The sequence below is a fragment of the Halichoeres trimaculatus genome, unplaced genomic scaffold, assembly GCF_033239565.1.
Source record: "Halichoeres trimaculatus isolate MK-OKI-2021-1 unplaced genomic scaffold, fHalTri1.1 fHalTri1_scaffold_1, whole genome shotgun sequence".
In the NCBI taxonomy this organism is placed as follows: Eukaryota; Metazoa; Chordata; class Actinopteri; order Labriformes; family Labridae; genus Halichoeres; species Halichoeres trimaculatus.
In genome coordinates this window covers 18613300-18628613 of record NW_027437179.1, presented here as the reverse complement: position 1 = coordinate 18628613, position 15314 = coordinate 18613300, and the positions used below count along the sequence as shown (strand labels likewise).

The window sequence follows — 15314 nt, the reverse complement described above, 5'->3', positions numbered from 1 at the left end:
ACGTCTCCAAAGCTCATCTTTTGTTTTGGCATCTAATCATGTTTCATTGCTTTGTATTGGTACAGGCATACGAGGATAGGTTTAATTAATAAGTAAGCGTGAAATGGACGATTCCACCCAAAATCAGTCCATGGTTTCATTTTTCCACAGTACAATGAGCCAAGCACAGATTTGTCTGGGTCTCTTGCGAAAAATGTGAGAATTTTGTTGCTCCTGTTCTTTTTTGACACATTTATGATTTCTTAATCTAAAATTTCAGAGAGAGTCCATGTTATCTTCAGTTCAAACATACAGTATACATTCACCTTTTGATTATTTTGCTGCAAATGAAACATGCTCTGCACCAAGGTTTGAATATCATGCTTGTTGCTTAATACTTCTCCCCCCAGCATTCATCCTCCTTATTCATCTGCATTAGCACCAAAGATGTGGATGTGCTCTGGCGTCGGTTCAAACTGAGCGGTAATTGCTGTGGAGTTGCTGCGTGTTGCATTGTTGGATAAAATGGCTAAGTGGCTGACCCAATCTCTGCGCTATAATTCCTCTGTGTGTCGCAGTGAGAAAGAGGCTTAAGCTGAGGAGAAGAATGCCAATTGTTCCTTTTGCTGCTCTCGTTGCAGCCTGTATTTTACGCCTCCTGCCATGATCCAGTGTCTCCACTGGTAGCCCTCATATGTTCCTCTTCTCCCCATCTGCACACCTGTTCCCATTCTTATCAATGATTTTGACAAATATCCATATCAGCCTCCCTCCAGATAAACAACCAACTCAACACAAATCAGCCAATACATTATGACTAAATGCCTGATATTTAACTTACTCCCTTTAAATCAGGTCAAGGCCATAAGAGTCCTGATCTGATGAGACATGAACGCAACTTTACTGTGGATGTCCTGTGAATCTAGCACCAAGATGTTAGCACCATTATCCTTCAAGTCCTGTAAATTGGAAGGTCCAAAAGGTCTGTTGACCTGCCCAGCACATCCTGCTGATAATTGATCTTATTGAGATCAAGAATGCGTGTTAGCAGCATTGTTTAAATGACCTTCAGTCTTCAGAGGTTACGCCTTCTGATACCAGAGTGAATTGCATTATGAAAGTCAAGGCAAAGAAAAATAAATACAAGGATGACCTTTGCTAAGACTGTGGGAGAGAATCTCCACCAACTGGATCAGCAAATCAGGACCATACAACTTTGGTCAGGGCGCTAAAGAAGAGGTCACAGTCAAATGTGACTCCTAAGTTACTGGCCTCTTTTCAGTCATTGTTTGATGGAGCAGATTTATTAGAAACATTATCAGAGAAGCTTACACTTGGGACAGAGGGGGTCACTACAATATCTTCAGATTTGGAGTCACTCAAGTGTAGAAAGTTTACAGACGATTCAGTTTTTAACATTAATCAAAAGGATTTAATGTGAGGAATGTCTCTGGTGGCAGAAGCAGCTCATGTGGGAATGTTTCTTTATTTCAAAATTCTGAGGCTTGTAGCTAAAATGCATAGCTCTCCTTGCAAAAGTGCATTCAAAGAATCCTTCACAGTTAAGCAAACTCCCCCTTTTTTGTTAATCAAATTTTGCTCTATGCGTCCTATTATCTCTATTTTTAGTCTCCATAGATAAACACACATACACAGGCATGAACACTGGCCCTCAGTTACTGTACCCAGGTGGGTTCTTCTCTTGGTCCGCTCTCCAGTTTCTCTAGATGTGTTAGGACATCTGTCAGAGAAGAAGGGGGAGAGTGAAAGAGGATGGAGCAAATAAAGAGAGCAGACGAGGGATCGATGGGAGAGATGAAATAAGCCATGCTGTCAGAGCAGTTTGGACTCAGCATCAAAGAAATCATCACTTTAGCAGATTCAGGGAAACCCCTCCCCCTCTCTCTTTTACTCTATCTGGGAAATTTATTAGATGACAAACTGCCTTTAGCTCTTACAGTAGACCAAGATACAACAGCATTCGGGTGGTTAAGCATCATGAGTCCAAGTCACCTGTGTGTGCTTCCCTCTGTATTTGTGTGTGTGTTGTCCTGTGAGCATGCATGAATGGAGCCTGGCTTGTTCTCTGTCACAGATTGCATAATACAAGTCAAAGTGAATCACGCTTCTAGTGGAGTAAACGCTGAAACTCGTTAAGGTCTGCTGTTAACAGTTTTTTCTTCTTTATTTTCCTCAAGTTTGGGCCCTAGATAGAGGTTGCAAGCTCTAAATTCTGCAATATTTAGTGCATCTGGAAATTAATCACAGTGCTTCACTTTTTATATTTTGTTACGATACCAAAATGGAATTAATTCTTTTTTTTTCTTCAAAATTCAACACACCCCATAATAATAGTATGAGTAATGCTTTTCTTAATTGTTGCAAATTCAATTAAATTTTTTTATTTTTTTTAAATTGACATCACAGGTACATCAGAATTTTCAGCTCAATAATTTGTTGATGCGCTTTTTGCAGCTTTTACAGCTTCAAGCTTTTTGAATGTACAAGGCACACCTATCTTTGGGCAGTTAGGCCCATTCCTCTTTGCAGCACCTCTGAGCCTCCATCAGGTAGGATGGGGCGCGTCCAGACACTTTCATAAACAAAATGTTCTTTGAAGTGCTTGACAAGGAGAAAAACAGTGCAAAGAGTTGCCCCCCCCCCCCCCCCCCCCCCCCCCCAAAAAAAAAAAAAAATAAATAAATAAATAAAATAAAATAAAATAAAATAAAAAATAAAATAAAATAAATAAATAATAATAATAATAATGATAATAATAAAATAAAACTTTCTAAGAATCAAGAGGCAAAACAAGGCTACGTAACACAAGTAGATGTCAGAAACGCTCTCTCACTGACAAAATGAATGCACCAATCCTCGTCTGTTTCTATAGCAAATCACAGACCATTCCTCAACAGTGCGTAAAAAAGGAGGGTGGAGGGCTCACCGGGTTCGGCTGTTTCCGAGTGGAGTCGGGAATCGAGCCGAGAGCCCCTGACTGCTCGGCGCCACGGACACATCACTCGGGTCCTGGCTGGCGGTGTGAGATTGTTTACATCCAGTCACACAACTGAGAGAGAAAGTAACCTGCCGTGCAGCAGAAATGGACACCGCTGACCAGGTGAGTGGAGCAGTGAGTGTAGAGATCATTTTGACTTGAGATGTGAGGATCACCTGCTAAATTGGCCAACGTGTCGTTAATTGGTTGCAGGCACCAAAACACGTTTATGAATCTTCTTTGTCATTGTGCAGCTGGCATCTGCGGGGACATTTCGAGTGCTTAAATTACCTCTGGGATTTATCCGTGTTTTGGAATGGGTGAGTTTAAACTTTTGTGTTCTTTGCATGCCATAACTTCATTGTGCAATGCTTTTATCGGTGAATTATGTAATATATAGGTTGTGATAAGTGTCTGTGCAGCGAGTAAACATCCTGACAAGTTAAATTTATGCATATCTGGAAGAAAAACTTAATTACATCTGTAGGCTCTTGGCGTGTGTGTGTGTGTGTGTGTGTGTGTGTGTGTGTGTGTGTCCCACATGGCAAGGAACATTGACGGCAATCACTGAGGCTTTGATCCTTTTCACCATCACTCACTGGTTCAAGTTCAAATCAGGATTTGTTGCTCTGTGAGAACTTAAGCCAGGGGGAATTTCTAAATAGTTTTATATATATATATATATATATATATATATATATATATATATATATATATATATATATATATATATATATATATATATATATATATCAATCATGTGCTTAAAATTATGGCCCATTTTCTACCCTTGAGAAATTCTATAACATGGACTAACAATGAGAACGGGGTGTCCTAGCTCTGAATCAAAGCTGTGCCACTTCTCTCTGTGTCTGGGTGCCGCTTGGATTCTGCTGTTTATTGTACAGTGCAGAGACGCCCGAAGGCAGAGGGAGATAAGTGATTTTCTTTGATGTGAGTTTAGAGAAATTACTGTAGCCATAAGGGTATTCAGCTTGCACAGATAGGATGTGTGTGTGTGTGCGTGTGTGTGTGTGTGTGTGTGTGTGTGTGTGTGTGTGTGTGTGTGTGTGTGTGTTTGTGTGCCTGTCTCACCCACTTTTTGTAAATGCCATCAAATGTGCAGAGAATCCTCCAGCAGTAGAGCATTTTCTGTGCCATTAAAAATAAAACAAATAAAGCATGTTCTATATCTATTTTAAACCATATTTCAATGTGACACAAAGTTAGCTCAGTACATTCATTCTCTTTGCTCAGAAACATGACATTAAAGCTGAGATAAGCAGATGTCTATCACTGAGGTGAGTCCCAGTGAGGGTCCCTCTCGGCTGTTTGTCCACGACCAGAACAAGCAGATGATCCAAAGCACCATCTGTATGATTAAGATAACTCACCACAAAAGCTCCTTTCATGTGTCTTATCGTTGGTCTGTGTGTGCCTGTGCAGCGTGGAGGGCAGCATGTGCTACTGTGTGTGCATGGCTGCACACCATCCTCTAACATCCAGCTACATGTTGGTCCAAGAAACACCTCGTTGTGTTAACTCACATGAAATCATACACAAGCTGAAGTTAACTTTATATCTACACAGCCCTGAAGAACACACTACCACAACAACATGGCACCGTTTTAACAGTGACCTTTCCTTTGCCTGCAGCTGAGGAAAAACAGAACATTGTCCAACTTCTTCTTTATCCCCAATGGGCCCTTAAAGTGCAAAACATTCAAATAATGACCTTGATTTGTTGAATTATTCTGATGTAGCTGTGGTAAGACTAATCCACTCTAAAACTGTGACCTCTCAGTTTAGATGCACACAAACTCAGATTCACCTCACCCAACCTCACAGTTGTAATAATATCAGCTGTTCTCAGCTGTTGACAATTTGTCATGTGGGATCTGCTTCAGTCATGACAAACGTAAGGGGTGTTTCTAAAACTAATCAGGTGTCAAATTTCAGGTATTTTCTTACATTTTATGAAGTCTTGTTGAAAGTTCTCAGTAAAGAGTCTTGACAAGACATTGACAAGAGTCCTTGTGTAGATAGACATAGACTAATCACCAATCACCACAACAGTTAATTACAATGACTCAAATGATCCCATTGAATGGATCAATGGGGTCTGGATCCTTCTGGAAAAAGAAGACATTTTAGGTCCCATCCATCAAATTCAAAATAATCCACAAAGAAAGTACTTAAACATGCAGCTGTTGTTTGATTTTTTCTGTTGTTCTGAGACCAAATTTAAAAATACTAGTCCAAAAGTGTTTTTAAAAATGTTTTCAAAACAATACCAACTAAGTCTTGAGTAACTCCTAAAAACCGTCTCATGTCCCACCTCCTTTATGGCCAAATACAACGACAAATGATAAATAAATAAATTATAATGAAATTTAAATCTCCCAGTTTTGATATAATTTTTTGGTCATTGATGTCTCTTTTAATCGTGGGTAAGTTTTTCATCAACAAGAAAAACAATAATTTTTGGTTCTGGCAGCCATTGTTCTGCCGAATAAGTCTCTGTAATTGGTGCTTTATTTACTGTCTTTAATGGATTATTTATTGTATTTTTTTTGGCTTGTTGTCTGTTTGATACTACTAGCTGCAGAACAAATTGCCCCTCAGTGATAATAATACTAAAGTTTACGCCAACCATAGTAGAAGAAAGAAAGAACAGTAAGTCACATGACATGATGGAAATAACATCATCAAACAGTTTTCCAAAATAACGGGTAGAGGATGGGTCAGACCTTTCTTCTGTTTATCATATTTTGTCATATTCATATTGTCAACAGTAACTGAATGCTTCACACCCCTCTGATGCATGTTAAAAAGACAAATGCTTTCTAAAATTTTCTTTACTTATTTACACAAGTAAGTTTGTTCTCTCTGCCAGCAGTAACAGCTGGATAAAGAGCTATCCCCCATTCCTGAGAAAAGCCTAACTTTAGCATGGATTTGCAACCCTGTTACTGTGAGAACAGGTTTACAGCTCCTTCACTTTACTCAGTTTGCAAATCATCACTAACGGTTCAATTCAATAACCTCTGTGCTCTAAGATTTTGTTAATCTACACACTTTAAACCCACTCTTGAATTTTCTAGACTATATTGTCTCTGTTTATGTCCAACATGCAGCCAAGATCAATTTTGATTACAGAAACTACCTGGATAGGATAATTGACCTGACATAAATAAAACTGTTTTTTAAAAAGATGAGTTACAAATTGTTTAAATAATTTAGTTAGAAAATGGTCTTAAAGTGTTGCCAACCACTGAGTGCTGCTGAAAAGCAGATGCTACTGTGCCAAGTTTGATGCTGATGTACAAAGGAGACAACAGCAAGATAGATAGATAGATAGATAGATAGATAGATAGATAGATAGATAGATAGATAGATAGATAGATAGAAATTTATTGAACCGGATGGTGAAATTTGATTATTTTTATCTATTTATTTATTATTTGAGAAGTAATGCTGACAAAATTTATTGTATCATTCAGAAATACTTTGGTGCATTTTTTCGCTTTATATAATTATCCATATGAGAGTATTATGCATATGCAACCCTGTTTCTCTAATTTTAACCCCATTTACCACATTGTTTCAATTGAAAATAATCCGAAATTTCTTACTCGACTCAAAATGGTTTTGTCCATTGTTCTATAAAGAGTTTTAGAAATTTCATGTGTAATTTGTTAAGTATTGTAAAATTGATACTAAAATTAGTAAAGTAAAACATGCCACTCTTGAAAAGTTGGGCAAGAAACTTGAAGTGTTCAAGTCAAATGTGAAACCAAATTTTTATTCAGAGAGAGTATTAATTTCTTTTTCTAATGACCAAAGAATGATATCTAAGAAATAAATCATTGCACTTTTACAGTTTGCAGTGTTGCACCAAGTATAGCAAAAAATAAAATATGTAATGAGAATTGTACTATTGATGTGGACATTGATGACTATGTAACATAAAACCGTAAACAAGAAGGTTTGTTTTTCAAAAATGTTGAAGCTAAGATGTCCTCTTACTCTGGACTGACCCTTATGCACCACACTCAGAAGACACACCAAGCTTTATGTAACCATTTCAGATGAGCAGTGGCCGTAAACCAACCTTTTGCAACTATACAAACAGGCCGTTGCACTTAAACTTCTTATTCATTCACACCCAGTGCACAGGATTTTAAAATGAAGCTCTTCTCAAAATCTGCCCAACAACTAGAGGATGGAGAAAGACCTATGTCTTGTTCTCTGTGTAACAGTGTATATTCAAGACCTTCAGGGAAGTATTACCCATCTTGTAAGACAAAAGACACTCAAATTTGTAACTTTGGTTTGAATACCCACTTAGGGGCATGTGAGGCTGAAGACCAGGCAATTATTGGCATTTACAAAGCTAATCATAATGAACCCTTGTCTGTATGGCTGACTGGTCATGTGGACAAACAGAAGCTTGTTTAAAGGTTGTATTCACTTTGGTCAAGATGGCTGCAGCAGACTGGTTGGTTTCCTGCTTGCAAGACAATTTCATAATCAGCAATGTCTGCAGAAGAATCAGGAGGATGGTTAGAGAGAGGGCTGTGTGTGTGTGTGTGTGTGTGTGTGTGTGTGTGTGTGTGTGTGTGTGTGTGTGTGTGTGTGTGTGTGTGTGTGTGTGTGTGTGTGTGTGTGTGTGTGTGTGTGTGTGTGTGTGTGTGCGCTCATGGTCTGTTTGGCACACTGTCAGTGCCTGGCATATTCCGCTCCAAACAGCTGTAAGGTCCCCTCATCTCCACCATGGAACAACTCATGCAGAAGCTGTCCTTTGAGATGTGCCCAAAGTCTTCACTGCATGTGTGTGGTATGTGTGTGTGTGTGTGTTTTATATGGTTATGTGTGTGTGTGTGTGAGTGTGTGAGAGAGAGAGAAAGAAAGAGAGACATGGAAGCAGAAAGAGATGCAAAATTGTTCAGTTGATTGAGCACATGATGCAAATGATATACATGATGCATTTTTTTATGCGCTGGTGCATCGTCACTGCTGTGGTTTCTCCTCACACAGAGCAGTTTTACTAGTATCGTATCAACTCCACAGCTTCGTGTACCCGAGCCAAACTCAGGCCGATGAGCCACAAGGATGAGTCTATCAGAAGTTTAACTCACAAGTAGTGGAGCTCCTCATGTCCAAAGCTTGGACTGAGCCTCTGTCATCTGATGTTATCCTAAGTGATGTGCTGTATGTCAGTCTGGTTGGCTCTCCTGGTGTTGGTCTGTTGAGGTTTATGTTTGGATGGAGATGAAGGTGTGCATCCCTCACTTTCCACAAATACTGTGTTGTTTTCTTGCTTATGTGTTTTGCCCTCTAGTTGTGTTCTACATTTCTACAGTTTCATTTAGCAGCCCCATTTGCCCAAAGTGACGTACAACGCAAGCAAGAATTTAGACAGAAGGAAACCTAGTTAGTGCGGCAAAAGTGCTACAAGTTATTTGGCTGCAGGTGCTGCCGTTAAGTGCAAGATTTTTTCTTTTTGTTGTTGGCAATAATATTGGATAATCTAACCACAATTAATTGCTGCAACAATATAGTTCAACCTTCAACAACCTTCAATAACCTTCAGTAATCAGTGCTGAAAATTAACTAAGAGCTGGGTCTTAGACCTTCTGACTTTATTCTACTCCTGAGGACAAAGAGAAGAAGGGTCAGATTAAGTGTTTAAGTGTTCCCTGAACAGATGAGTTTTCAGATATCTCTTCAAAGTTGAAAGGGACACTGTGGATCATATAGAGTTGGGTCATTCATTCCACCTTTTGAGAAAAACAAAGGAGAAGAGTATGGCTAGAGATTTGGAGCCGCCCTGGACTGGGAGCACAAGGCGTCTTTCATAGGCAGAGCGTAGTGGGCGAGAAGGAGAGTAGAACTGGAAGAGGGACCCCAGGTAGGCAGGAGCCATTCTTGTCAATGTTTTTAAGCCAGGAGAAGAGATTTGAATTTGATTCAAGCTGCTACTGGAAGCCAGTGACGAGAGATTAATAGAGGGTGGACATGTGGTGTTTTTGTCTGGTTAAAGACCAAACGTTCTGCTGCATTCTGGATCATCTGCAGAGGTTTAAAATGTACATGCAAGGAGGCCTGATAGGAGGGAGTTGCAGTAGTCGATGCATGTATTGTGTTTACTGTGCTGAGGGTTGACTCTGTTAAAGAGAAAAAGGAAAAAACTTTATTAACCATGTGTTTCTTTCAGGTGAGCTGATTAAGCCCACCTGTGTACAGGAGTCAGTAATCATCAGAGCTTCAGCCAGTTATCAGGTAGCCTGATACATAAGCTTTAAGCCAGAGGGTTTCTGGTTAGCTGTTTTCTTATTGTAGGCTAGAAGGAGCTAGGGATGGGTGCTGAAGTAGATACTTTTACGGGTACCGACCAAATTCCGTCTATAGTACCGAGTACCGATTCACTTAAAATCAAAAGGTACCATGTTTAGGTACCTAAACACATCCTTATAAGTGTGTGGGAGTGTAAGAGTCGGAGATTTTCCATACTGGACATGAGCACAGCATTGTAAGGTTATATATTGAAGGCTAAATATGTCAAATTGAAAAAATATGAGATTTTATTATTAGACAAATTGATATTTATTTTTATTAATGTATATTTAAACACATAAAAGTACTGAAAATTTGTACAGCTGAGTACTGATACCCATTGCCAGGTACTGGGCATTGGTATCGTATCATTTCAAATGTAAAAGATACCCATCCCTTGGAGGAGAGCCTTGACTCCTGCTCGTGTGTGCTGTTTCTTTGTCCAGTTTTTTTTACACAGAAGCAGACTGTTTTGTGTCTCCTTTTCTATGTGGCTGGCTAAATAAAGAAAAACAAAGAATTAACTGCAAAATTTAAATTATGGTTTGGACATTTTTTTTGTCCCATTCACACTGCCTGCACCTCACATTACAACAATGCCTAAAAAGAAAATATCTGCACATTTTAAGAAATTGCCAAAGACTGTAGTTATCTAAAGCCATGTATTAATGAGTTTGTCAGTTAAAAACATGACTGCTGCCAGTTGTTTAAGTCCTCTCTGTAGCTAGCTAGCATAATGCACTACCAAAGCTATTACAAGTAATTAATCAAAAAAACTCTGGTGAAAAATAATTATGTTCATGACTGCTTTATTTTAAAATCGAGTGTCCAAAACTTAATTTTACAGTGTTACAAGCATATGCAAGGTCTGTTTGGTGCATTTTTAGTCATCAGATACTTAACAGTGGAGTGAAGTTTGACGGCAGTCAGATGGGACCACAGCCGTTTCTGGCAGCAAGATGTCTCAGGCTACAAAAAAGACTTAAAACAGCTGATTTTCTAAATCTAATTGTATTTCAGTTTCATTCATTCTTTCATTTTCTGAACCGCTTATCCTGCTCAGGGTTGCGGGTGGATGGAGCCTATCCCAGCTGTCATTGGGCGAGAGGCAGGGTACACCCTGGACTGGTCGCCAGCCAATCACAGGTCTTATTTCAGTTTCAGTAACAACAAAATTTGTCTCATGATAAAGTTGAGAGAATTTTTTAGTCACTTCAGTTAAAAGTGATAGGGCCAAGACAATTACTTAATAAGTTGATCTTGTGCTTGTGGTTTTTCAAGTGCCCATTCAAGTCTTGTTAAATTCCTGACTCTACAATAGCCAAACAATTTAACAAGTGCTAAAACCAGCAGTTCCTCAAGTTTCGACTATATGCTGGCTTCAGAAGTATGAGAAACCATGTACACAACAAATCAACAAAGCTTATCTTTGCTGTAGAACTGAACATGTGTACAGTCAAACACTACACAGGGTGGATGTTTTTATAACACATTAGTTCAAAATATAATGTTACGAGTTTTGCATGCCTGAGAGGCGGCACGCTGTAGCCATTATCTAAGAGGCTCAAAGCTCCCTCAGCTGCACCACTTAACCTCACAGTAGATCGACAGAAGTCAGGATAAGTTCAGCATTTCCACAATAGTAGATTCACTTAAACAATTAAAGAAATGTGCTTTATGAAGTTCACCACTATAAAACATTAAAATCAAATGCTTGCTTTGATAAATTAAGATATATCAATTAGAGATGGGTATCGAATTAGGTACTTTTATAGGTACCGACTGAATTCTGTCAAAAGTACCGAGTACCGATTCATGTAAAATCAAAAGGTACCATGTTTAGGTACCTGAATGCATTTTTGTGACTGTAAGGGAGTGGAAGAGTAGACGATTTTCCATACTGGACATCAACACAGCATTGCAAAGTTATATATAGAAGAATTAGCATGTTAAATTGAAAAAATATATGTATATATTTTATTAATAAACAAATTGATATTTTTTACCACATAAACTCAAAAAAGTACCGAAAAGTGGCACCGTTGAGTACCAGTACCGATTGCCAGGTACCAAGCATCAGTACCGTATCGTTTCAAATGTGAAAGGTACCCATCCCTAATATTAATAAATATAACTGGTGGAACTGTACTTTCAAAAAATAGAGCAGAGCCTCAAATAAATAAAATTCAACACGCAGGTTCTGAGAAATAAGACTGATTTTTCTAAGCAAATTTAATCTTATTGATGTTACAGACTTGTCTTGGTTTTTGCCTCACATTCTCTTTTTTTCTACATTCATATCTGTGTCTTTTATTCCTTCATATTTGTGTCACATCTTCACAGGCCTGTCACCTTATCTACATGTTATCATACTGTGTTCAAGATACACATCAGCGCAGGGGCAAAAGTGCACAATACACATACATGTTCACACACACTCACATACACAAGCAAAACAAGTGACAGGAAAGAGATGCACAGAAATTGGGGACAGCTGCTGACAGATATTGCAGTAGACTTGCCCAGTCAGAGGGGTTTTCAGCGCTTAAAGTTTTTGTTGACAAGGCGACACAAGGCTTGGGGAAAAATTACACCTCTTTAAAAAAGCCTTGAGAGGTGACACTTAACATGAAGTAACCACTTGAACAAACAACTCAGCACTGCAATGCTGACTTGAGGAGAAGCAGGTGACTTTAAGAACTAATGACACTTTGTTCAGATGAAGCAGTTTTTGGTTTTTCAAGCAATACCCTGCAGCTGGAAATATCTGTCATTGTTTCTACAAACCTCTGTTTTTCTCAAGTGTCACACATCATTTAAGTCATACAATCTGTTTGATTTTACTTACATCTATAACTATCATAAAACTAATGGTGATTTTTAATTAAGATATAACAATATAGAAAGTTTTTATTTGTGTCTGTAAATGAACAAAAAGTACCTGAAAACTGGAAGAAAACCTCCTGTAATTTGTTTCACTCCCATTTAAAGTCCTCACTTAATAACTTCATGTCAGTCACAGACATGGCTGCTGTTGAGTTAATGTCTGTTTTAAAAACTGGAAAAAAAAGTCAAAGAGTTGTGCTCAACTTAACCCAAATTTATGACAGAGAAACCTTTATTTCCTTTATGGTCTCAAAAATCTTTTGACCAATCAAGGCTCAAAGAACAGAAGTGATGTTTTAAAGTGAAGACTCTTTCCTACATCTAGATATTTAAACAAAAAATTCATAGTTGAATGAACACATTTATCAACACTTTTCTGTGTAATTGTATCACCAAAAAAGAAAACAAAACACTGCTGAAATTTCAGCAATTTTGCCTAAGTAGTTTCACTTTTTTCATCTCATCCTTTTGGTTGTAAAGCTTCCTGTGATGTGCAGATGTTTCCAGATTGTATGTGAGATGTATCACCTGTTTGTCATCAAATTTTTCTTTAAACTCTCTATCTTACTTTTAACCAATCATAAAGTGTGATGATATTCTGTGCAGGACCCCAGTGACCAACAAACAGTCCACGCTCCATAACTAAGCCAGGTCTGAGTAACAGTGAGGCAATAATGTGATTTTAAGGTGAGCTGGCAGCTGACCCATCAGGTCAGAGCAGGGCCTCTGTCTCCCTCTCAGTCCTGAGACGACGGTCCACCATCTGTGACTCAGGCAGGGAAAGGTTATCCTGTCGTCTCCTGTAGGTGGACATGTCTGTTTGAACAGGAAGTACATGTAGTACACTAAAGAGCACAGGGGTGGAGACAGTATTAGAAAAGACAAGAGCAGAAAGAAAAAGGAATGCAGTGAAAACACACCCAGGGGCTATTTATTTGCCTGTGCACCAGGTTTATTTGAAAGAACTGAGATTAAACCAAAGTTAAAATAATTAGAAAATATTTCTATCCACCTAAAAGCAGGTTTGGATCACAGACTGTAAAAAAAATGGACTTCCGCTTGCTCGGCTTGAAGTGAGGTCTCCACACAAACTGCTCTCCCTGGTCGCTGGCTGCATTATAGGTTTTAAAATCCAGCTTTCCAGCTGTTCCAGATGGGCTGTGGTCAAACTAAAAAAATACTACACCTCTTAGAAATGTTTCTCACTTCTGATTGTTGTGGTGATTTGAAGATATAATTTGGCTGTCTTGTATCCAAGTCCTCTTTTTTCTGAAAAGTTTCATTTTCATTAGTTATATTCAAGGTTAAAAACGAGGTTTTTTCCAAAACGTTTAACAATGATTGACAGCTGCCGTTCTCATGTATTTTTTTTCGGGGATTGTGAAATATGTCGGGAGGTAGAGTCAAGAAGTGATAAGACTCTCGAAAGAAAAAGACATATTATTATTTTTGTCACCCAGCACCACTCAGATTTCCCCTAGAATCCCTCATCGTCTCTACTGCGCAGACTCCGGCTGCAAACTGCTACAATAGTGGCGCCTGTGACGGGGGAATTTTGGCTTTAAAACTGTACAAACATAAATGGCGGAGCCGTGCTGTCCACTCTATATACAGTCGATGGTTTGGATAAGGAAAAAACTTCATAGAGTAACTATGATCACTGTCAACTCATCCTAAGGGTAGTTTAAGGACAAGGATGCTTTAACTCATACAGTGGGAGCAGTCATCCTCCATGGTTCCCTCATGTGCTAGTAGTGGAGTTAACATAGTAGAAAGCTCTTTCTGGTGTCTTTTAGTGGACAAACAGTTAAACATTTCTCTGTTGAAGCTCTTTCAGTGGATAAAAAGAGGTTTGGTACATGACCGTTCAGTCAACCTGATTACTGTTTTGGTGTTGTGCAATTTTTGTTATGTAATTAAACTGTCCCCATTTTTTTGTATTGTTTTAAAAATGTTAGTTCAGTCGACAGGTTTCTGAACTTTGATGATGTGCATGTGTTGCATTATGCTTATTTAGATGAAGAATGATGGATGTACTGTTAAATAAACCCTTTGCTGTGGTGGTCAGGTGCTTAAGGGAATATTTCAGTCTGGCTTCCTCCAGGCTACCCTCTGCCCTGCTTGCCCACCTGTATTCTTGTCAGCCCATACTTACATGTCCCAGGCTAAAACCAGGCCTGTGCTTCATGAAGAGGTCCTCAAAATGCTCCTCCAAGCAGATATTCACCAATCACATCTTAAGTGTGTATTTTTGCCCCTGCCACTCTGACTGCCTGAATGCACCACAGCTTTTACTAGTTGCATTTCAACACCCTGTGAGGACTGAATGAGTGATCTTTAGATAGTTTGATAGACTATTTCTAGTTTAGCAGAGGGAAGATAGATCAATATTTTTCTCTACTGATAATAATTTCTTGGATCTATTTTGTATTAATGGTGGGCACTGGGGCTTAACTGTCAAAAAGACAAAGGGCAGAAGAGCAGAAGAAAGCCAAACAGACAGATATAGCATATACTAAAGGCTAAAACAGGGGTTAAACTGTTTGTGGTGATGTTCATTTTAACCCACATGCAGTGGTCTGTTCAAACTTGAATCTATCATTAAATTGAAGAGTGAGGTTACGTTAGCTCTGTTTGGTAGATGACTGGCAGGACATAACCAGCATTCACTAATATTACAGATTATAGCACTGGACTGTGAGTAGCGCTAAATATAGTCAGTTACTAAATTATAGTAGAAACTGAGTTTACAAAGTTTGCTTGTTGTCACGTTTCAATCAATACATACCTGTTACTAAATACATTATCTTGTTGTGCTACATTAAGTTGTTGAACAAAGAAAAGTAGTGTGAAAAATAGGATTTGTTCTCCATTCTTACAACAGTGGGTGCAAGTGTGCATTGGAAACCAAGTCTTGCAAAAACACAAATTCCTGAAGGTGACACTGCTATCAACACCAATCAGACAGTTTTCAAAGTGTCTTTAAGCTAAAGTCCTTTTTTTTTCTTCCTGCACCTGCTTTGTACTGCTTTATACTCTGCATTTCATAAAGTTTTCTCATCAGTGGTTGCTAGAATTTACAGCAGATTCTGATTTTTTCCACCATGGCAAG

The 15314-nt window shown here is 38.6% G+C and overlaps 1 protein-coding gene across 1 annotated transcript in view; it reads left to right on the top strand.

Moving 5' to 3' along the window:
- Positions 1 to 2906: 2906 nt before the first annotated feature.
- The window catches only part of synpra (synaptoporin a), a 26501-nt gene continuing 14093 nt past the window's right edge, over positions 2907 to 15314 (top strand). Inside the window, exons 1-2 of the mRNA XM_074670537.1 lie at positions 2907 to 3100; positions 3232 to 3297. Of these exons, the coding sequence (XP_074526638.1) occupies positions 3083 to 3100; positions 3232 to 3297 (84 nt within the window). The 5' untranslated portion in view covers positions 2907 to 3082. The remainder of the gene's footprint in view (positions 3101 to 3231; positions 3298 to 15314) is intronic.